Consider the following 23,130-nt stretch of genomic DNA (forward strand, 5'->3'; position numbering starts at 1 on the left):
ATATTAAAATAGACCATCACATGATGTTACAGGCCAGTGAGCAGGTATCTATTCCTTGTAAGCTGTCTGCCTCTCTGTTTAAACAATTACATGAACTTATAATATGATATATAAGCTTACCTTTTGGAAAGCTTACCAAATCTTAGAAGGATTTTTTTTCTTATTTAGCAGCGAATAATACTGACACGAATCGGGTCAAGTGTCATGAAGTCTTGTTTATTAAATGAAACAAAATGAGTTAATATGCGTATGACATCTTTTATATTTCCGGTAAAATCTTACAATTATTATATTGCAATGATTATATACACTGTATTGACTTTCTGAACTACAGATTTTTTTCCAAAAAAAATTGTAAATTACACATCACAACTATGATAATCACCCTGTTTGAATTAGACTTACTCTTTGTCCAATTATCAAATGTTTTAGAAGATAAGTGGGGGGGGGGTGGGGGGTTAATACAGAGGCAATACATTATCTGTAAACTATACATATGCGTGCGGGTACCCGTATATATAGCAACTCCAGCACGCCTGATGAAGATGTGACTAACTCGTACGTAGTATATGAGAATATATTTTGAGGTATAAATAGTTTTCTGATATTTACGCCCACATACCTTCCCTTTTTTTCATTGGAATGTCACATTAGTTAAATTCCATATCAGAGTAAATTTACACGGTTCCAATCACGTATCCATTTAATTAAACAATTAGTAATTACGAAAGTTCATCCAAAATATTTTCTTTAAATTTAATGTGATAGTTCGAGACTCGCTTGGTTAAAAAAGAATAGTCAACCAGGACGGACATCTTCGGATTGTTGAAAATGATTATCATAAATTACTAAATAGCTGTAATATGATTTTTAAGTAGATTTAAAAAAGGCTTCTTAAACAAATGTGTTAAGTATGTAACACGAAGACGCAAAATAGTGTTTGTCATTTCCAAATAATTCACAGCAAACCGTGAGCAATGCCTATTTTTTGAAATTTGTAAGACGAAACACGCACGAGTTCTCCAACTTGACCTGACAAATCATCCTCACGTGGATAGAGAGCCGGAAGAAAACATGACATCATCAGTATTGCGCATGCGCCACATTTTAGACTTCCTGTTATATTATGGTCGAGTGAAAAGACGACGACAACAGCTGATAAAAAGCACAAAAATGCCATTGTTTGCTAGTTCAACGCCTTTCGACAAAGATGTCGGTAAGAATGATGCACTTAAGGATATATTCATATCATAAATAATGCATAAGTCTGAATGATTTACAGGAAATCGTGTGGAAATGTTCGTACTACTGCTAGTCACAGAAGATGACATGTCAACATTGGTGTGAAAAATGACAAAATGTCTGTATCTTTGTATTCGATTGTTATTCTGTTATTCATCCCTTGTTAATGTTGATAAAGGTAAATTATATAATATTCAGCAGTGGATATTTCAAGATAACAGAAGTTTACTATTTATAGCCCAAATCTATTTTCAAGCTATACTTACCTATATTTATAGACTATCACGCATTTTCTAGACACAATGCCCGTCATATTAGCACATGGTATGGCGAAATTTATGTACTTCCATTGTTTATTAAATTAGGCGATGCCATGTAAAAGCAGTGACCTTAAATATTAACAAAAATAGTTTATCAATTCATCAAAATAACCATAGAATATTTAGGAATTCTCACTTCCTCTTTTTCAAGAAAGACTATTTTGTATCGTATAATTTTATTATACCGGTATATAATCACGTTATCATCTGAAATGTGAAATTTCAACACAACTTATCAGGTATACGCTAGATGAATAGAGTAAATATCTCTGTTACATTTTACCAGAGACGTACATATCTCTGATATATATAATACTTCTCTGGTTTTACACTTCTCTGATTTTACATAAGACAAGCTCAACAGTTTTTCTTGGAAAAATTAACAGATATATGCAAAAACGAAGTAACACACAGAGAGACAGATCAGACAATCAAAATTTGATATTAATTATTATTTACTGTTAACCAGCATTTTAAACTACATCCAAGGGCAAGATATATATAAGATGACTGGCCTGGATGTATATTAAGGTACTGTTTTTATAGGAAGGAGTAATGAGAAATAATCTGCCTACGCTGGGACTTGAACTAGAGACCTCTCGCTATCGAGGCAAACATCCTACCACTAGGCGTGTTATATATATAAAAGGAAATTCCCTCTAGTCTGAGCTAGTTAGGTGGCCTTATACTCTCTACTTTACACTACTCCCTCCTTCATGAAGTGTTTGCCCTGAAGACAACCATATGCATTACCCAGGTTCTTTATCTCCAATGAAGCCTCTCAATCTCCTATAGCTTTCATTTGGAGTGGTCAATGGCACCAAATCTGTAATAGGAATGAGTAATGAAAAATACCCTGCCCCGGCTGGGGCTCGAACTTCCGACCTCTCGTTCTCAAGGCAAGCATCCTGCATAAATGTCTTTGTGCAAGTCCTGATTTAAATGATGTTATGTCAGGACTTTGTGTGACACATAGTGGTAGATTATTCCAGATCTTAGACCCTTGAGAGTATGTTTATGACTCTCCAAAATCAGATTTGACTCTTGACTTTGAAGGAGCATGTCTATTTGACATAATGTTTTGACCTTTCATATTTCTGAGAAATGTTGATTTGACTTCTGAAATTGCTAATAGACAAGGGTCAACTGGATGCCCTGCACACACAATGATAGTTCTTGGTCAAAGGTTTCTGCAGATCTAGAGAATTAAGAATTTATTGTTTTCTACTGCTAAGTATATATACAAAGCATATAGTGGTTTATTCAATGGTCCTGATGTGTAACTTGTCAGTGTATATATACGTAGTTGTAATTATTATAAGTGTACCTAACAGCACTTGTTCTGTTATGCTTTTGCCATTGGTCCCAGATAGTACTACAGTATTCTAGTTGTGGATGTATTTATTTCATAGGTTTGTTCTATTTTCATGTTGTTTTGATGTTAATGTTCCTTTGTATGCAAATCTCTGTATTTTCAGCTTCGGGTGTAAAATTTGTGATATGCATAAAAATTCTGAGGTGATAGCTATATATAGTGAGACCTGAATATTTTGTTTCCTTTGTATGCGAGTTCTTTTCCATCAAGTGTATATTTGTATATATGATAAGAATAATATTAATGCATTTTTGTGTTACACTTAGGATTTAACACTTGTCAGGATTAAAATTAAAGACGCTATTCACTTTCCTAGTTTTCTTAAACATGGAGATCTAGCTATAGATCTTCTTGGAGTGATATACAATATACAGTGAAGAGAAATAATCTAATGAATTTACATGTGATTTCTAAATAATCTTACAATTAGAAAACTGTAAAACAGGGGGTACAAATTAACCTGGTTAGTTAATATAAGATTTTTTTAACTTCATCAGTTTCTTTATTTTTTTCACTGAAATGTAAATCCATTTTTTTCTATCTCTGTTTTCCAGAAAAGGTGACTAGTGAGATGAATACTACTGAAGACTGGGGTTTGATTATGGATATAGTTGATCAAGTGAACACGAAACCTAATGGGTAAGTATATATATACGTAATTATATATAATCAGGGGTCAAATTAAATCAAGCCCCGTTTCTTTCATGTTTTAGTGGATACTATATGGTATACCCGTATTTAACAATTTATATTTCTCACAATTCAATGTAATTTTGAATCATTTATCTTCGTCAAACACCTGTCTTTAAATAATCATTATTCAAGCTCTAGTTCTGTCAATATATATATGGGTTATCTAACAGTGCCTCAGTAAAATATACCAAATATATTTCATGAGTGTGGCTAATATTTTGATATTTTTCACAAAAGTGAAGCACACGTGAAATATCACATAGAATAATTTTGATATTTATTGGTAAAAAATGTAATATAATGTTAGTTATAAAATTTTTCCGTCATTTAGATGAAATTTAAAACAGAATGAGGGGCATTATATGTTATGCCATCAAATTAATTTATCGCCTTCTTTTCCAGCCCTAGGGATTGTCTGAGATCTATAGTGAAGCGTTTGAACCATATTGTCCCAATAGTATCTATGCAGGCATTGACAGTAAGTAAATATACTATATAATGCATTTATCTGGCAATTAGCCTATGTGGTTATAAATCCCCCCCATTTACATAGCAGAACCATGGAATGAGAAAAAAACATGAACCTATGTTAAAGCCGTCCCTTTTCTTTACTATGTCATTTTGGGACCCCCTGGACTTATTACAGGATAAAAATGGCAATTTCAGTTTGGAACCGTCAGAAATCAAGAAAGTCATTTTCATTAGTTTTTAAATTTTGGCCAATTAAATCATGACCTACCAGTAATTAGCAAGAAGACAAATATTGAATGCGAAGTTGTTAAAACGAGTAATGATCATGAACATGATAAAATTGCCCGAGTAATAGTTGATGACTCTGAGTTACCTGAGTAGTAGTTACTGTTATATATATGTTTGATGTATTTCAATTTTGATCTAATATGAAATTATTTTTATTTACACCTAAAAGATAGAGCAAATGAAAATGTTCTTTGGTAATAAGTGAACATTTTCCACAAATCGTTTTAATGCCAACCTATTTCATCAGGAATTTGAAATACACATCAAAATCAATGTAAAGTCTATTGTTATACTGTATTGAATTTTGCTCAATCCAACTGTTGCTGTAAAAGTGAAAAAATTGCAGGATTCTTTGGATTTTTAGCCCACCATCATCAGATGGTGGGCTATTCAAATCGCCCTGCGTCCGTGGTCCGTGGTCCGTCCGTCCGTCCGTAAACAATTCTTGTTATCGCTAATCCTCAGAAAGTACTGAAGGGATCTTTCTCAAACTTCATATGTAGGTTCCCCTTGGTGCCTAGTTATGCATATTGCATTTTGGGACCGATCGGAAAACAAGATGGCCGACAGGCAGCCATCTTGGATTTTGACCATTGAAGTTTGTTATCGCTATTTCTGAGAAAGTACAGAAGGGATCTTTCTCAAATTTCATATGTAGGTTCCCCTTGGTGCCTAGTTATGCATATTGCATTTTGGGACCGATCGGAAAGCAACATGGCCGACAGGCAGCCATCTTGGATTTTGACCATTGAAGTTTGTTATCGCTATTTCTGAGAAAGTACTGAAGGGATCTTTCTCAAATTTCATATGTTGGTTTCCCTTGGTGCCTAGTTATGCATATTGCATTTTGGGACCGATCGAAAAACAAGATGGCCGACAGGCAGCCATCTTGGATTTTGACCATTGAAGTTTGTTATCGCTATTTCTGAGAAAGTGCTGAAGGGATCTTTCTCAAATTCCATATGTAGGTTCCCCTTGGTGCCTAGTTATACATATTGCATTTTGGGACCGATCGGAAAACAACATGGCCGACAGGCAGCCATCTTGGATTTTGACCATTGAAGTTTGTTATCGCTATTTCTGAGAAAGTACTGAAGGGATCTTTCTCAAATTTCATATGTTGGTTTCCCTTGGTGCCTAGTTATGCATATTGCATTTTGGGACCGATCGAAAAACAAGATGGCCGACAGGCAGCCATCTTGGATTTTGACCATTGAAGTTTGTTATCGCTATTTCTGAGAAAGTACTGAAGGGATCTTTCTCAAATTCCATATGTAGGTTCCCCTTGGTGCCTAGTTATGCATATTGCATTTTGGGACCGATCGGAAAACAACATGGCCGACAGGCAGCCATCTTGGATTTTGACCATTGAAGTTTGTTATCGCTATTTCTGAGAAAGTACTGAAGGGATCTTTCTCAAATTTCATATGTAGGTTCCCCTTGGTGCCTAGTTATGCATATTGCATTTTGGGACCGATCGGAAAACAACATGGCCGACAGGCAGCCATCTTGGATTTTGACCATTGAAGTTTGTTATCGCTATTTCTGAGAAAGTACTGAAGGGATCTTTCTTAAATTTCATATGTTGGTTTCCCTTGGTGCCTAGTTATGCATATTGCATTTTGGGATCGATCGGAAAACAACATGGCCGACAGGCAGCCATCTTGGATTTTGACCATTGAAGTTTGTTATCGCTATTTCTGAGAAAGTACTGAAGGGATCTTTCTCAAATTCCATATATAGGTTCCCCTTGGTGCCTAAATCTTAAATTTCATATAAAGGTTTCCCTTGTTTGAAAAGTACTAGAGGTTTCTTCTGAATTTACACAGATTAGTAAGACTTAGAAGAAGAGAAAAGTAGAGAAAAGATCAATCTGACATGGAACCTATGAAGAACATTCAATGGTGGGCGCCAAGATCCCTCTGGGATCTCTTGTTAATTGACTGCACATTAAATGATGTCTTCAAATTATCAATTTCAGTTGCTAGACGCTGCAGTCAACAACTGTGGGCGACCGTTTCATCTGGAGATTTCATCCCGAGATTTCATTTCTGAATGTAGAACGCTCATCGGTCAGAAGGTGAATACATTGTCAGAGAAAGTTTTTAAAAAATCATGATATGAGAGAATACAAGAACTGATATATTTATCATATACACATGTATATATACATGTATAGCACAAATCAAATAGGAATTTAAGTGAGAACTACTGGTTGTGACTTGGGACATTTTAACCCTTGTGTGCTGCAGGATATTGGAAGTCCTACATCGTAAATGCTTAAGCTTGTGGTTGTTGAAAGCATAACCTGCATTCTGTGTAGAACATGCATAAGTTGGCGTAGATGCGGTATAAACGTCAACAAGTAAATATGTAAGGGTCAGTTTCCACGTATAAACCATTGGTATACATGACCATAAAGTTTGAAAACAGAATTTACACTCAAATGTCCAAGCAGAGGCATACGTAAGTCTCTATTATAATAAGTGGAATACATTTTTCATGTTATTCTTTATAACCACATCATTAGTCATCCTATCGAGAGATAGTGTACTGTTTGAGTCTGTTTCATCATTGTACTATTTTTGTGGTAAAAAATTGTCTGACAACACACACAGCTATATAAAAATTTAAGGGTCATCTATATAGCAGAATAATGTTGAATTTCAAACACGAATAAATAGCTTAAAAATTGCACAAAAATAGTCATGTAATATACCAAAATGTTTGTTTGGACATGTAGTGTCTTAAAATCACAAATAATTTGATGTAGATGCTAACAATATCTTCTATAGAGTTACTTTGTGGTAAGTTGTAGCATGGAATAATTCTAAGCCACAAAAATAACCAAACCTGAAAAATAGCCCAGCTGTCATGCTCACAGGTGTCTATAGCACAGGGTAGGAGCATTTGTTTGACCGGATTTGACTTTATGTAGGTATAAACACATATTTAGTTTTGACCTTGAAATGCAAATGGCGGCTGTAGATGATATTACACAAATATGGCATAAAGGGAGGCATTTCAGCCATTAAAAATGCTCCAATATCATACATTTAAGACATCTGATTATAGTAAGAATGACCATTTTAAGACAAATTGTCAAACTGGTGAGTTTTGGGCCTTTTTCAGAAATATATATCTTTTACCCCAAACTCTACGGATGACCATTTTTTCCTAAAAACAGTCTTCCTGCCATGTCTAGAGTTCTCTATAGTATCTAATATGAGCATTTTTGACGTTTGAAATACCTTCTTATATGCCATAATTGTCTGATCTTATTCACAACCGCCATTTGCATTTCAAGGTCTAAATAAAATCAGTGTTAATACATATCATAAAGTCCAATCTAGTCAAACCAATGCTCCTATTTTGTGCTTTAGAACCTTGTGAGCAAAACGACATGACTGTTTGCACAATAAATGAGATACAAATGAGTTAATTATGTCCCCCTGAAACATGCATTTTTCTCATGTTTTGTTGAAATTTACGAACTACTGAACTAATTAAATGTCAACAGCAAGGCTCACAGTTTGACATGATACATATTCAAAATGTTATCAAGTTACTTCTGTTAAATTGCACCCTAGTAGGGATGTATAGCCTTGTAAAATATCAACTGTTTTTTGGCTGGATTTGCTGTTTAGATGCCCCTTAAGACCACAAACTTTGTGATGGGTATTTATGATGTACCCTGGAGTTTTCTGAAATAATACAACAACTGATTCTTTTGTAGGCTCATCCTAAAGTATCGGAGAAATTAAAAGGTTTGATAAAGAAGTGGGCAGAATCCAAGGAATTTAAAAATGATCCGTCTTTAAGGTATATAGAACATTACAGATATGTAATGATATTCGACAGACAGTTATAGATATTAAGGCTGGCATGATCTTGTGTCGTCTTACTATTGAATTTTCATCATTATATTTTGATCACTTTTTTTCACAAAAGTGCATTTTAGGTATTCACAATGAACAGAATAATGATTTTTCAATTACACTGTGACCTACTTCTTCAGTTTCAATCTAATTAAATCAATGAAAAGTTGGCCAATGATCGAATATAGTCGAAAATTAGATGAAAACAAAAATAAAACGGATTATCGATGATGATTTTGAAAAGGCAATAAATGGGAAATTTCTGAAAGTGTTCTGATCTGATCTTGTATCTTACCAATATATTATTGGGCATTTACAAGTGATAAGGCAATTGTATTACAACCATTGAATGCTTTGTTTGTGTTACATGTAAGTATTGAAAACATTGATTATAAAGGCTAAGTTATGTAATAAATGTACTTTATATGTACATACATACATTTTTTACAAAAGTGCAATTCTGTGTTAAATTTCGGATTATAATTGATAATTAATTGATGTTGAGTTACTGGTTATCAATTTTAAAAATCACGTATATTCCCATCACTAATGAAAATTTGAATTGCAGATATATATATGAAGCTTACAATATTGTAGAATTGTATTATTATAGCATCTTGTGTAGAAGAGCACTATATGACAAAATTTGTATTAAAATTTAGCATAGTCTTAATTAGACTAAAATATGCATGGTTTGGTTTTTGAAATTAGGTGATTGATATATATTATAATCATTTTGCAGCTTGATTCCATCATTTTACGATAGTTTAAAAAGTGATGGTCACGATTTTTCGGATCAAGATGGACAGGTATGTAAACTCTGAAACAAAACATAGATTAAGTTTGTTGATTCAATTTTTTTTTATTTTAGGCATATACTGTGGTATACTTTGTGAGAGGTGAAGGCATAGATATATTAGGTGGTTTAAACACTAGATATGACTGTACATGTGTTTTATTCATGAATCTCACGTGGAATCACGAGACAGTATAACTTACTTAGTGAATGGTGAATGGTGAAGTCTCAGGAATAGAAAAAAAACACTACTTATCACAACTGTGATAGCAAATTATCTCGGTTCATTTTTTGCACCAAAATAGTAACTGTCATATGAAAACTGGAATTTTGATTTATAATACAGAATCCGGCCGACACTGAAATAACCTGATCTCACTTAACTACAGGCTTTTTCCTCCATCATACCTACCCTGTATTTTTTTTCTGGGAAGGGGTGGGGGGTCAGTAGAGTAGTTGTGAGTATCCTATCTGTCTAGGGCCTTGTTATATGTTTTGATGTTTGTATTAGTTTGTACTGTCGTGTGTTAAATTCTAACGAAAACAGATTATACATTTAACAGCAAAATAGGACATGGAAATATATATGGGTATAGTGCATAGATGAATAACAATGCTGTGTGAAATTTGCTATCTGAAGTAATGATGGTAAAAAATACCTATATGTACCTAGCATAGGAAATGGTGCTAGATACCCTAGCTATTAGTGATACAAAAACAAGCAATATATGGTAGCTATATAGTAAGCTGTAAAAAAAATAATAATAAAAAAACAACAGGAAAAATATTAGTGATACAAAGACAAGCAATATATGGTAGTAAGCTGTAAAAATAATAATGATAAAAAAACAGGAAAAATATTAGTGATACAAAAACAAGCAATACATGGTAGTAAGCAGTAACAAAATTTAAAAAAAAGAAAAACACACAGGAAAAATATTAGTGATACAAAAACAAGCAATACATGGTAGTAAGCAGTAAACAAAATTAAAAAAAAAAACCAGGAAAAATATTAGTGATACAAAAACAAGCAATACATGGTAGTAAACAGTAACAAAATTTAAAAAAAAGAAAAACACACAGGAAAAATATTAGTGATACAAAAACAAGCAAAACATGGTAGTAAGCAGTAAAAAACAAAAGCAGGAAAAATGTAAAACCTGCTATATTACATTTATTGTTATATTGTATATCTTTAAGATTGCATGGAGTGATGGTTGTAAGAAATACTTTATAGCAAAAATTATATTTCAGATTAAAGCTGAGGTATAATACACAGAAATACTATAAACCTTCAGATTTCTGTAGAAGTGTGTGAATCTATGACTAACATTGTATAATGGAAACAAATTCTGATCACAATATATTCTTAGTCGATTGTCTGTCTTGTTAAAATTACTTCTTTCTTCACACCTGAATTTTGTTCGTCTTGTTAAAATTACTTCTTTCTTCACACCTGAATTTTGTTCTTCTTTACTTTATCCTTTACATTGTTGTATCCAATCAAAAGCAAAAGCAGTCCAAACAAAAATTCAGGTCCTCAGAATCTTTAGGCTATAATTTTATAAGGTCAAGGTCACAGTTCAAGGTCTATAATAATAAATGTCAAATATATGCAATTAACAATTTGTCCCAGGACTTATGTCATTACTGTCGATGCCTGAATGAAATTACACACATACATATACGTACAATGTCATATATGCATTACACTGGACGATGTCACATGCTGTTCAAGGTCACTATTTGAGAAAATATGGTAATTTATACGAGGACAAAGTCTAGAGTAAAGTTGAATGTATGTTCAACAAATGTCTGACAAACAGGAATGCCATATTATAATCGATCTCAATTAATTAAAATCCTTTAGAAATTACGAATCGATATATATCCTTGCATTACTATCAAACATGAGTGAGAACACCATTGTTACAAAAGAAATTAATATATTTTCTTTCTTATGTGTAATACATTTATCACCACCATTTAATAATCGATTTGATTACACTACCCTTTTGTGTAATCTTCTGATAGTGCCTACACTTTATGGCACAGTATACTGTAGTACCTTCCAGCTTCCTGTTTTCATCAAATTGTCTTTTCTTCTTACTGTAGATTAAAATTTATTGAAGATTCCGATTATAATAATAGCTGCTATATATACCGTAATACTTTGCCAGTAAATATATATTTACTAATCAGGATTTAGAATATCTTACATATGATTTTTAATTTGTAAATTGCACATAATTTACACTATGAGACAATATACATTGACCTGATTTAAAAATTATTTAAGCCCAATTTATCAATTCATAGTTCAACTGATCAATACTAAAATAGTAACTTGCTCTGATTTGATTAGTGCAATAGTGGCTGTTTGAATCAATTCATCATTGATAACAAACATAAATAAATGTATAAAATGTATTTAACATTAAAACCAGTGAGTTAAAAAAAATTTAGTAAGAAAATTCAGCAAACCTTTCATCGAGAAGTAAATAATTGAACAAGTATTTATGTCATGAATCAATGGAAAGACATATATTTGTCACTCACAGATTAAAAATGAAATAAAGCAATCATTTGGACTTCGGAGAGTTAAATGTTTCATTAGTTTGTATACGTACTGGGAATAAAAAAAACTGTCAGAGATAAACTTTTTAAAACAATAGCTTGACTTCTCATCATTGGGTAAATAGATTGATGATTCAGTAATATGATGTATTCTGACTTGTAGCCTAAAAGAGTAGTAGTCAGTACAGATCCTAATGTCGTCAGTAATCAACAGGAGGAAGACGACATTGCCAAAGGTTAGTTTCATTTTTACTACAGTTGTCTCCCTTGACTGACCAGTTTCATTTACTACAAATTTTTTTCATTGACATCGGCTGTTACGGGTGATGAAAAAGGAACAGTGCAAAAAATACCTATGTTAAAACATGACCTTTTTCTGACTGCCTGATTGTTTTGATAAAATTAATACCATGTTAAATTTGGGAAGGATTGACAAATCACTGTTGATTGACAGACTTGTTTTCTATAAAAAAAAACTTCATGTGATGTTTTAATTAATGTTATGTGAATAAATAATCAAGCTTTTTCTTTGGCAGCTATTGCACTGTCCCTACAGGAGTCAGACAAAAACTCTTCACAGAAGACGACAACTCTTTACCCTACAGGGTACTCCCTGTCCTCGGAATCGGCCACATATGCCAGCATCTCTAAACCTAGGGAGGTCAGAAAGGTAGGACCCCAGAATTAGGATTTATAATTTTAGAAAGCTAGGACAGCAAAAATAGGATTCATAATTTTAGAATGATAGAACTCTAGAAATATGATTCATATTTTTAGAATGTTAGAACTCTAGAAATAGGATTCATAATTTTAGAAAGTTTGGGCTCCAGAAATATGATAAATAATTTTAGAAAGCTCGGAATCCAGAAATAGGGTTAATATATTTAGAAACTTAGGATTCCCATTAATTTCATTGTGAAAAAAAAAAATGAATGACGTGTGCAAGCCCTCCTGTGAGAGGACATATTTGTAATATATTAACATGTTTTGCCTGAATAAAAAAGATATTAAAAAAAAAAAAAATTCATTTTCTATTTTTCATCTTGATAAATCTAATGTTGGCTTTGCTTTGATTTTGATAGTCATTCTCATATCACACTATAATCTGTAATGTATTATGTCTATTTAGGTACGAGCTCTGTATGACTTTGAGGCAGCAGAGGATAATGAACTTACCTTCAAATCAGGAGAGCTCATCAGCGTTACAGACGATAGGTTAGTAAACTACACTAGTACTGCCTGGATTCTATTTCATTCGAGATGTAACATGGAATTTGATTGGTTGGTATTGGACAAAGTATACTATTGATATATCTCCTTCAGATATCAGCTTTAACACCGTGAGAATCACCCATCTATGTATTGGTTTGTTTTCTTCAGTGATGTGAATTGGTGGAAAGGTTTTAACCAGCGTGGAGAAGGGCTGTTCCCTGCTAACTTTGTCACAGCTGATCTCTCTGTCGAACCAGAAGATTGTAAGTAGTACAATATCCTGCAACTGGGATCAAATCACATAATAATTCGAATAAAAATGAACAGGTTACTAAATTTTTAGGAAGATTTATCCAGGGCACCTAAAGTTGACCCTTGACTTTAAGTTCTGAAGTAAAATTACTTCTTCTCAAATGAGATCAGAATTCTGAACGGTCACAACATATCTCAACTTGGCATGTTCCTTCAAACTCAGGAGTGAAATCTGATTTTTGGGAGTCAAAACCATGCTCTCAAGGGTCTTCAACAAAATTAAAAAAAAAAACAAAATTAAAAGTTTTTTTTTAGAAAAGCTCTGTCCCAGTGAACACACATATATATATATTAGCTATAGATAGTTATAAACAATTCAATTAGTGAGTACTTTGATATAAATCTTGTATACTGATTTAACATATACAATACTGGCTAACATGGCCAAATTTTAAATAAAAGAATCCTCTTGAATGTGAAAAGATGCTCGCACACTCATGCTGGATATGCCCATTGGTGGAGCTTGATATATGAGTTTTAAAGAAGACGGGGAAAAAATGTGAAAAACACCAAATAATTAAAAGTTGAACCTGTCATTGGTCCAACATTTAGCACCTGTTATTTTTGCAAACAAGAATTATTTAAAAACCTTCCAAAATTAGACTTGAATAATCTCTCTATTTTCTACTGTTGCCTACTGGTGTTTCCTGCCAAAACTAATTACAAGAGTGATGTTTGAGAGATGTTGATGATATCAGTTGTCTGAGATGATACACTGAGAAATATGCTTGTGCCATGGATAGATTTACATCTAGAGTTTTATTACAATGACAATAATTGAACAGATTTTTGTAAATGTTTTATTAGGGTGGGGGACTAAAGGTTTATAGGTTTCCTCTCCGTCCATCTTGTATGCATTTGTGCACATACATGAATGTAACACCAAGGTTTATCAGCGGTCAACCGGCTTCATTCTGTGAGGGATATTGATAAAATTTCCCACAATGATAGACCATTATATCTTGGACAAGTTCAAGTTTCAGGCTTTTGGGTCAAGGTCACTTCTGTTATTCTTATTGAATGCTGTGAACTACAAGGTTTTGTAGCCACTTGTAGAAATGTTGTGTATGGTGTAAGAGAGGAAGACGGAGTCCAAGTCGTTGTATCTTGGTTTATTTAAGTGTGTAGAACTGCTCAGTCCAGTCCTTGAAAACCGACTAAATGGTACAATAATATCTAATCTTATATAGTCCTAGGTAGTCCTAGGGATGAGTATGATTGATTGATACATGATAATACAGAAGACGTCTGTCATATAGCCTGAGACAATATTAGATAACCATGTACAACATGTTCTGTTAATATCAGATCAACTACATCAACAGGTAAACAGAGTTGGTGCCAAAGGGCAAATATGTGTAATATAGACAGACCTAGGAACAGTTTTGGATATAAAATCTGATATATATTTTTAACTAAATTCTAAAATAATTTATTATATTTCATTCGTCTCTTTGTCATAAATTATTGAAAAGTAAGAAAACTATAACATGTTTAGATTATTGTAAAACAAAAAATTAAAATAACGAAAGAAATTGTGGTGAAGGCTAGATACTTATACTAAATATTATGACGGTATAGTATTGAATGAAATGACATTCATTTATCTAATTTGAAATCAAGTAAATTCTAAAATAATTTATTATATTTCAATGCGGGTAGGGGATATGTATTGCTTTATGAGTACCCAGTGAGTTTGCTTGTTTGTTTAGAACTTGCCATATGTTTTTGTGTTAACAGCTAAAGAGAAGAAGAAGGTGAAGTTTAGTGAGGAAGTGGAAGTGAAAGCCGTGGATGTTCCCCCAGAGGAAGTTGACATCAACGAGGTATATTCATGTAGACACTTGAGTTGTTTTTGATCAACAGCAGGTCACGTTAAAATCTAGCAAATATCCAGCATTCCGAAATTGTAAGAAGAAAATCAAAAGTAAATCCATAATTTGTAAATTAATTATATGAAGCCAATTTTAATGGATTTTATTTTCATAGTTGTTACAATAGTAACTAGTAAGATAAATTATCGATGGATGATACAGATCCATTTGGCCTCTTTTACGATTCATTAGTAACTAGTAAGATAAATTATCGATGGATGATACAGATCCGTTTGGCCTCTTTTACGATTCATTAGTAACTAGTAAGATAAATTATCGATGGATGATACAGATCCATTTGGCCTCTTTTACGATTCATTAGTAACTAGTAAGATAAATTATCGATGGATGATACAGATCCATTTGGCCTCTTTTAAGATTCATGTGCCTGTATAATGAGTAGAATTTTATAAGGTAATTCATCATGCTAGATGATAAAGAAATTGTTTGTTTGCTTGCTTGCTGGATTTATCACTCTGTAAACAGCCATGGTCATTTTGAGGCAGGGTCTCCTTGTAGTAGTCTGTGACTACCTCATTGAACAACATACGGGAGGCCCATCGCATGCCATCCAGATCAATAAGGGTAATGTGTCTTGCCCAAGGAAAAGATGACAACATCACAAACTGGTCTGTTTCTCAGCATCCTGAGAAAAAACAAACTCACACTGGTAGGGAGCGCTAAACCAAGCACCATCTGACGTTAGGTGGCCAGCGCTGTAACAGACTGAGCTATCGCAGTCCCCTTTAAATAAAGTAGAAACCTTGAGTTAAGTTTAAACATTTTATTGTCGAATAAAAAGAAAAAAGGATCTGGCATGAAAACACTAATAGTAGCGATAAACATATTTCATGAAAATATTTGATCTGAATAATATTTTATGATTTCAGGAAAAGATAGACAAAGTACTACAGCTGATACAGAATGCAGACCCTACTGGTGAGACTCAGCCAGACTCGGAGGAAATGCTGAGACTAGAAGGTTGGTACAGTGACAATGTTTGTAAAGTTTAAAATTACGATCTAAAATATACTCCTATAGCCATTGTAATCTTGTGGCTATTCAAGTAAATTATCTACTTTATGGAAGAACTGCATGTTTGTCCAAAAGAGAGACAATGTTTGTGCAAGATTAAAAAAAACTCAAACTAGAATGTATTTAATCTGTAGCCATTAAAATCTCGCGACTTTTCAAATAAAATATCTACCAAAAGGAAAGACACTATGTTAGTCCTTGTATGAACCCGAAGAAGTTATTCAATTCAAGCAGAATTTAATTCAAGCAGTGAGTGCAATAAAAGCCATATTCTCGAAGCCATACATTAAATTTATTTATTTCTGGTGTACTTCTGGACAAACATTTTTGTATCCCCCGCCCAATGAAGGGTTCCGTCTATCTTTCCGTTCGTCCGGATTCGCTTTCAGCATGCTATCTTTTGAAGGAATGATCAGATTTTGATGAAACTTGCTTGGTAGACTTATTACCTAAATCCCTTGCTCAAGTTCAATTATCCGCATATTCTGCGCATATTTAATGAGGCTGCTGAGATCTGATTGTCTGATTGCTTTTTCCACAATATCTTTTGAAGGAATGCTCGTATTTTGATGATACTTGCTTGGTAGATTTATTACCTAAACCCCTCACTCAAGTTTGATTATCAGCATATTCTGCGCATATTTAATGAGGCTGCTGTAAACTGATTGTCTGATTGTTTTTCTCACGATAGCTTTGTAAGAAATGATTTTGATGAAACTCGCTTGGTAGACTTTTTACTAATTATGTTGATTACTTTCACATGAACTTGATGACGGAACACAAATACATGTAATGATTCTAAATGCTATGTCATGTGTTTCATGTTTTTATGTGTGTTGCCCACTTTAATTTCTTTGAATACAATATTTCCATGGGCGGGGGATCTTGACGACTACTTTTGAGAGATGTTTAAAAAAAAATTGTTTTTTGACTTAGAATAGCCTCCCTTTGTACTGTCAATTCAAGGCTTCTATGCTAAAAAGAACACCTTTTAGAATTAATTACTTTTCTAAATGTGTTCATTTAAGTTAAAAATGTATTTTCATTTTCTTTTCAGAGACATGTAAAGGAATGGGTCCACTCATTGACACAGAACTTGAGAAAATTGATAGGTAATAAATAATACTTGGGAAAATTCATTAATGAGTTCCATAATGTTACAAATTTTGTTTCCTTACAATTCTTCACAATTTCGTCATATGTTTTGAAACATTATTTCTATAGATAAATAAATCACTTGATTGAAAGATTATTTTTGCATGTGTATAAATCAGTTAATGAATAGAACCGAAAATATACTGTCAAATCAGTTAAGGCCCTTACAGAGGGCCAACCTTTCTGAAATTTCACATCATGGTGGTTTACTGATAAACAGATCCGTGATTTTAAAAGTTGCTCATGTCAAGGTCAACATTCACTATGGGCTTACAGGAAAGATACACTGTCTGACACACAACAGGTCTCATATTCTATTCTAATGTATACCTCTTTTACGTACGGCAGAAAGCATGCTAGCCTGTGCGAGATCAATTCCAAGGTCGTTGACGCTCTACAGATGTACCACAACTTGATGAAAGAGGATCCCAATCCCTACGCCACGTTTAAGGGTGGGGTGCCCCCAGGGCCGATGAATTTCTCGCACCCGAATATGTCAATGACACAACCAATATCTAGTCAGGTAAGACATTGGTCTTAAATGTTCTGACTTATGAGATTTCATGCCTATGTTTAGGTTTTATTAAGTTTAAAGGTTAATTTACTGAGCTGATGGATTTGATGAAGTTCGAATGAAATAACGATTTGGTGACTTGTTTCATGTACCCTTACCTTAATTTTCCACATTTCTTACCTTATAATACCTGTAGTCGATGTACAATGGTCAACAGCAATTCATGCCTGGACAAGTTCAAATGCCAATGCAAAATCAGATGCAGATGCCTCCCCAAGGTCAAGGACAGGTAGCACAGCAAGGTCAAGGTCAAATGCCGCAGGGTCAAGGACAAATGCCACAGATGGTTGTTGGCCCTCCATCACAAGTTTATGTGCCATCAAGCAGTCAAAGTTTTTCAAAGTATGTAAATTAGTTGTGATATTTCATGAATCATTTTCAAAAGCTGTTTATAAATGGTTGTCAAGTTTTAAGCATTAAGAATACTTTTGAATTCATGTCAATCTTAATTTGTGGATACGATTAATGTTTTACTGACATATTTCTTTTTTTTGTTTGAAGTTGAATGTGACTTCAGAATCACCTTTGAATACGATAATTTACACACTTCATCTGTTTTGTAAGAAAACCTTTTGGATTTTATTATACGGGTACATAGAGAATAAATTGAATTATAATTTGAATAGATGAAAGTTTGAAAGTTCTGAATAAAAAAAATTGTGAAAATTGTAATTTCATAAGCAACTGATCATGAAGCATTAAAGAATTGGTGTTTGTTTTAATGTAATAAAATCTTTTCTATTACAGTGTTGTTAGTGGAACAGACGCCACAGATTATACGTCATCAGCTGGTGTCACTACTAATCCTTCGCACAGTTCCTTGCAGAGTATGTCACAAAACACAGTTCCCCCCCAGACGCAGCAGTCTAGCATTCAGAACAATTACCCCCCTCCCCCGCCCCTCGGGGCACCAGGCGCACCCCAATTTTACCAACAGCCACCGCAACAACAACCCCTACTATGAACATGATGGAGGAGACTTTTAAATTTTTTTTTAAATGGACAATTTCATTATAAGTTATATCCTGTGAACATATTTTGTAAAAGCAGTTTGAAAGAGGCTGCGATTCAATGAAAAAAGCATTGAATCGAAATGCAGAGAAAGTTAGTGAGAAGTTCCATTTTCAAAGGTAGATAATGGTGGTATGTATGCTTACAGATTTGAAAGATGTAGATTAGATCAAAGTTTATGAAAGTTTGCCAGAAAGTTATGACATAGTTCCGAGACATTAAAGTGGAAGCAATTTAATGAAAACGTATTAGTTCAGACCAGTTAACACAAAGCCATTGTACAATGTCAGCATTGTAGGGGTTTTACAATTACCTTTAATATTTGACTGATTAACAACTTTGACGATTTCTTATTAACATATTTTTTCATTTCATGTATAAAATTGTATTCATCATTCATCAGTGAATTGAATTAGGTTTGCCATATAAATAGTTGTTATACGTTAATCTGGAAAATCCAAATTTATCCTGATTTATTTTTCAAGCTGGTTATACTGGTTTAAGCATAACTTACAGTATTATTTGTGGATGTAGATAATTGTTTTGAAGTAATTTGGACAAAAACTACATTATACCAAAATTTGTGGCACTTGCAAGATTTTTTTTTTCAGAAACAATCAAAACTGAATTGTTAAATGGAAGTTTAAAATAATGTGTGTTGAAGATAAACTTAGAAATTAGATATTTTCTTTCCGGATAGTAAAAAACACAGTTTGTAGTTTTAAGTATATTTGATTTAAAGGATGAATTTTGACCTCTTTACATAAATCTGCATAACATAGAAGTGAATATTTGTGTATGTAAATTTACCAAATCATGTAGGCTTTTGAATAATGGGGGTTGAAAAATAACTATTTCAAAGTGATCCAACACTGTTGCAATGTTGGACGTGTAGATAGAACGTGGCTGTGGTCGACTTGTAAGTGTGAGATTGCTGAGGTCTATTTGTATGAGGTTGCCAACGACCGCCATTAACACTAATAACTGGACACTAAAAACGGAGATGTGCAATGTGTCGACGTGAATAAAGTAGTACTAGAAAGTTTGTTCATTAGGAAATGATGATTTCATTTTTTATCCTTCAGCAATTTTTGTTGTATGTTGATAGTATTCAACTAAGTTTAATACAATTTTTTTCCTCTTCAACACTCATACCGATAATGGAATCAATTATCTGAACATTTGTTTAATCCAACAAATTATGTATTCTTTGAGTGGTTCGACATTTCACTTCAAATCATTTATAGAATTAAATTTTCTTGCTTGACAGTTCAAGTCATGGATGCTTTCATACAAAAATCCTATTCTTCAAAGATTTCAAAAGTATTCATCAAGATAAAAGCAAAACAAATCAAGAATTCTTTTTCAAATTTCCATTTATCTGTCCCTTCGTGTTGACTTATGACATTTGGACAACATTTTTTGGAGAAAGGTGTTTATTTTATGTGAATTTTTTAAAGGGAAAACAAGGAAATGCTTTATCTTCACATGTACAAATTGCTATGGACTAGAATGAGACTTACTTTTTCATTCTACTTTGAATTTGTAAAATAATTGGAAGACCTAGATTTCTTGATATTATAATCCTGTCAAAAACAAAAGTATGCTATTTCATGTGAGTGCAAGGACAGGCAGGCAGGCAGGCAGGCCAAAGTCCGCTCAACATCTGGAGTATTTACATTCAAACTTTATGAGAAGCTTAATTACCTTAAAATCAAAGACATGTAAATATAACATAATCTATTGTATTTGACTATTGATTTTGGAGTTATGGCCCTTGATAATTTGGTTATTGGCATTATAATTATCTGTCCAATATCTTGAGTAGATAAACAAACCAATGAACTTTCAAACTGTATAAAACAAAAAACAAAAAAACAAAAAAAACTTAATAACAATGAACCATTCTAATTATGGTATTTGTGATTTTTGGAGAATGTTTGACAATTTGGTCCATGATGGGCATGCACTCTTTTGCTCTGCAGTTACAATATTTTTGGAGAATGTTTGATGGGTGTGCTGTCCTGCTTTTATCTTGTTGTTTTGTGTGAAAATATTGCAATCATGTTTAAAACCAATTTATGTTACATGAATGGTACTGATTATAAAACTACAAGTGAATGACTGATATCTTCAGACAATGGTATTTACTGTTGTGTTATGCTGAATTGTATCAAATCATGTTTCCCGAGCAGTTTGTGTTTAATGCAGTATTTGTGTATAATATGAAATATGTAATTTCGGAATCTCTCAAGAAGTGCTATAATACTTAGTCTTTCTGTAAAACGATATACCATTCTTAAAAGTTGAACAAGTTTCATAAAAGTTGTCTATTCCTCCTTTCTGAAGTAAATTACATGTATTTAAATTGCCATTACCATGTTTGTGTAAGTCTATTTACAGTTCACTCTGTTCTGCTGTTTGAAGCTGTTTACATATTATTTAAATATGGTATTTTCATCCGAAAAATTAAGCACAGTGCACATTGCAGTAAAATCTAATCTTTAGTCTTATATTTGCATCTTTAACGAAATTGGGTAGTCTGTCGTTGAATTGTTTTAAGAAGAAGTAATGAAAAATACCCACATTGGAGATGGTGTCCTCTCACTCTCAACTCCTTATACTAGACTTGAAGGGAAATGTCCACCAGTCTGAGATTTTTACAGAAATATTCAACACAATTTAATGTTTTTTTATGACATCTTGTGACTATTAAGTGAAACGTTTTTCATGTATGTAGTGTCTAGTTGATCAGTGCAAACTAAACAAAGGGAAATAACGGAAATAAAAATATAACTCCACAGTTTTTATTCAGACAATGATCATGAGTCCATATTAATCTGGAACACTTTTCCAGTGAATCTATCCTACTACAGGACTTAAGATCTTGTTTGAAACCCTATTCTGGATTTTGGAGATTTTGGGAGAGGGTGTTGTTTGAAACCCTATGCTGGATTGTAGAGATTTTGGAGAGGGTGTTGTTTGAAACCCTATGCTGGATTGTGGAGATTTTGGAGAGGTACACCCTCAAGGCCTCTGGTTGGTGTTGTGTTTCAGTGTTAAAGACATGGGCATTTCACTTCTGTCTAAAAGCTTGAGATATGTTTGTATAATGTATGAAGGACTGCATTTATTATTCAATGTGTCATCTTATTGTATTTTCTATGTACAGCATGCAGACAAATTGTTTTAAGTCATCAGAGTATGGAAATTTATCATTGCTATATGTAATACATATATATTTTAGTTGTTAAAAACAGGAATTTCCTATAAAAACTTCGGCAGAAAACTATACATTATCATTTTGAATTTCAAATTTCATTAAGATTGAGAGAAGGCATGATACATGATTTGTGTAAGAAATGGATGAATGAGCATGGGAGATTTCATTTGCTGTGATATATAAATGTATATGACTGTATTACTCTGTAGCCCTTTATACTCTTGGCCTGCTATGATACAGGTTTACCCTTGATAGGCCAGGCAAATGTTATTATATGTGTTGATATGTTCCGTGATATATGTATCTTTATTTATTATGATGAAATCGGTTCAGTTTCTTTTAATGCTTAAGGTGAAGTGAGGTTACCGTATTAGATGAAGGAAATAAAACAAATTTCTATCAATGCACTAAGACAATATCATTTAATTATCTGTAATGTTAAATTTATCATTGTGATGTTGTACAAGATCATAAGAATATGATAACATTATATAAAATCTTTGTAATTGCCACATCAAGTTTGAGACTTTTTATGAGTTTAGTTGATTTAAACTCATCCATTTTTATCATGAACATGTTTACTGCCGTGATTCATTACACCACTAAAATATGACTGCCTTGTGTGCTCAACACTGTTTTTCCTCTTACTACTCCACAGCATGTTGTCCAGCGAGTGTTCACAGTATTTCTGATCATGGTCTGGTAGTAATATTCTGATCATGGTCTGGTAGTAATATTCTGATCATGGCCTGGTAGTAATATTCTGACTGTGGCCTGGTAGTAATATTCTGACCATGACCAGGTAGTAATATTCTGACCATGGCCTGGTAGTAATATTCTGACTGTGGCCTGGTAGTAATATTCTGACTGTGGCCTGGTAGTAATATTCTAACCATGACCAGGTAGTAATATTCTGACCATGGCCGGGTAGTAATATTCTGACCATGACCGTGTAGTAATATTCTGACCCTGGCCTGGTAGTAATATTCTGACCATGGCCTGGCAGTAATATTCTGACCATGACCGGGTAGTAATATTCTGACCATGGCGGTAGATTTCTAATAGTTTGGTGTAAAATTTGAAATAGGGCATTC

The 23,130-nt window shown here is 33.3% G+C and overlaps 1 protein-coding gene across 2 annotated transcripts; it reads left to right on the forward strand.

Annotated features, from left to right (window-relative positions):
* Nucleotides 1-1,122: 1,122 nt before the first annotated feature.
* LOC117316863 (signal transducing adapter molecule 1-like) lies at nucleotides 1,123-22,548 on the forward strand. 2 transcript variants are annotated; one of them, XM_033871647.1, is made up of 17 exons: nucleotides 1,123-1,216; nucleotides 3,492-3,576; nucleotides 4,033-4,108; nucleotides 6,371-6,469; nucleotides 8,126-8,211; nucleotides 9,010-9,076; nucleotides 10,318-10,329; nucleotides 11,804-11,876; nucleotides 12,177-12,310; nucleotides 12,770-12,855; nucleotides 13,021-13,115; nucleotides 14,905-14,990; nucleotides 15,929-16,019; nucleotides 17,131-17,185; nucleotides 17,577-17,751; nucleotides 17,939-18,144; nucleotides 18,550-22,548. In XM_033871647.1, the coding sequence occupies exons 1-17, from the start codon at nucleotides 1,174-1,176 to the stop codon at nucleotides 18,764-18,766; spliced, it is 1,686 nt and encodes a 561-aa protein (XP_033727538.1). In that variant the 5' UTR covers nucleotides 1,123-1,173; the 3' UTR covers nucleotides 18,767-22,548. The 2 variants fall into 2 exon arrangements, with proteins under 2 accessions (XP_033727538.1, XP_033727539.1); XM_033871648.1 differs by lacking the exon at nucleotides 10,318-10,329.
* Nucleotides 22,549-23,130: the final 582 nt, after the last annotated feature.

Source organism: Pecten maximus, chromosome 18, assembly GCF_902652985.1.
Source record: "Pecten maximus chromosome 18, xPecMax1.1, whole genome shotgun sequence".
In the NCBI taxonomy this organism is placed as follows: domain Eukaryota; kingdom Metazoa; phylum Mollusca; class Bivalvia; order Pectinida; family Pectinidae; genus Pecten; species Pecten maximus.

Bases quoted from the DNA above. Each gene is read 5' to 3' on its own strand.
- LOC117316863 (XM_033871647.1), top strand. From the start codon at position 1,174: ATGCCATTGTTTGCTAGTTCAACGCCTTTCGACAAAGATGTCG. The intron at 12,311-12,769 runs GTAGGACCCCAG...ATGTCTATTTAG, and splicing joins AACCTAGGGAGGTCAGAAAG to GTACGAGCTCTGTATGACTT. The intron at 18,145-18,549 runs GTATGTAAATTA...TTTCTATTACAG, and splicing joins AGCAGTCAAAGTTTTTCAAA to TGTTGTTAGTGGAACAGACG.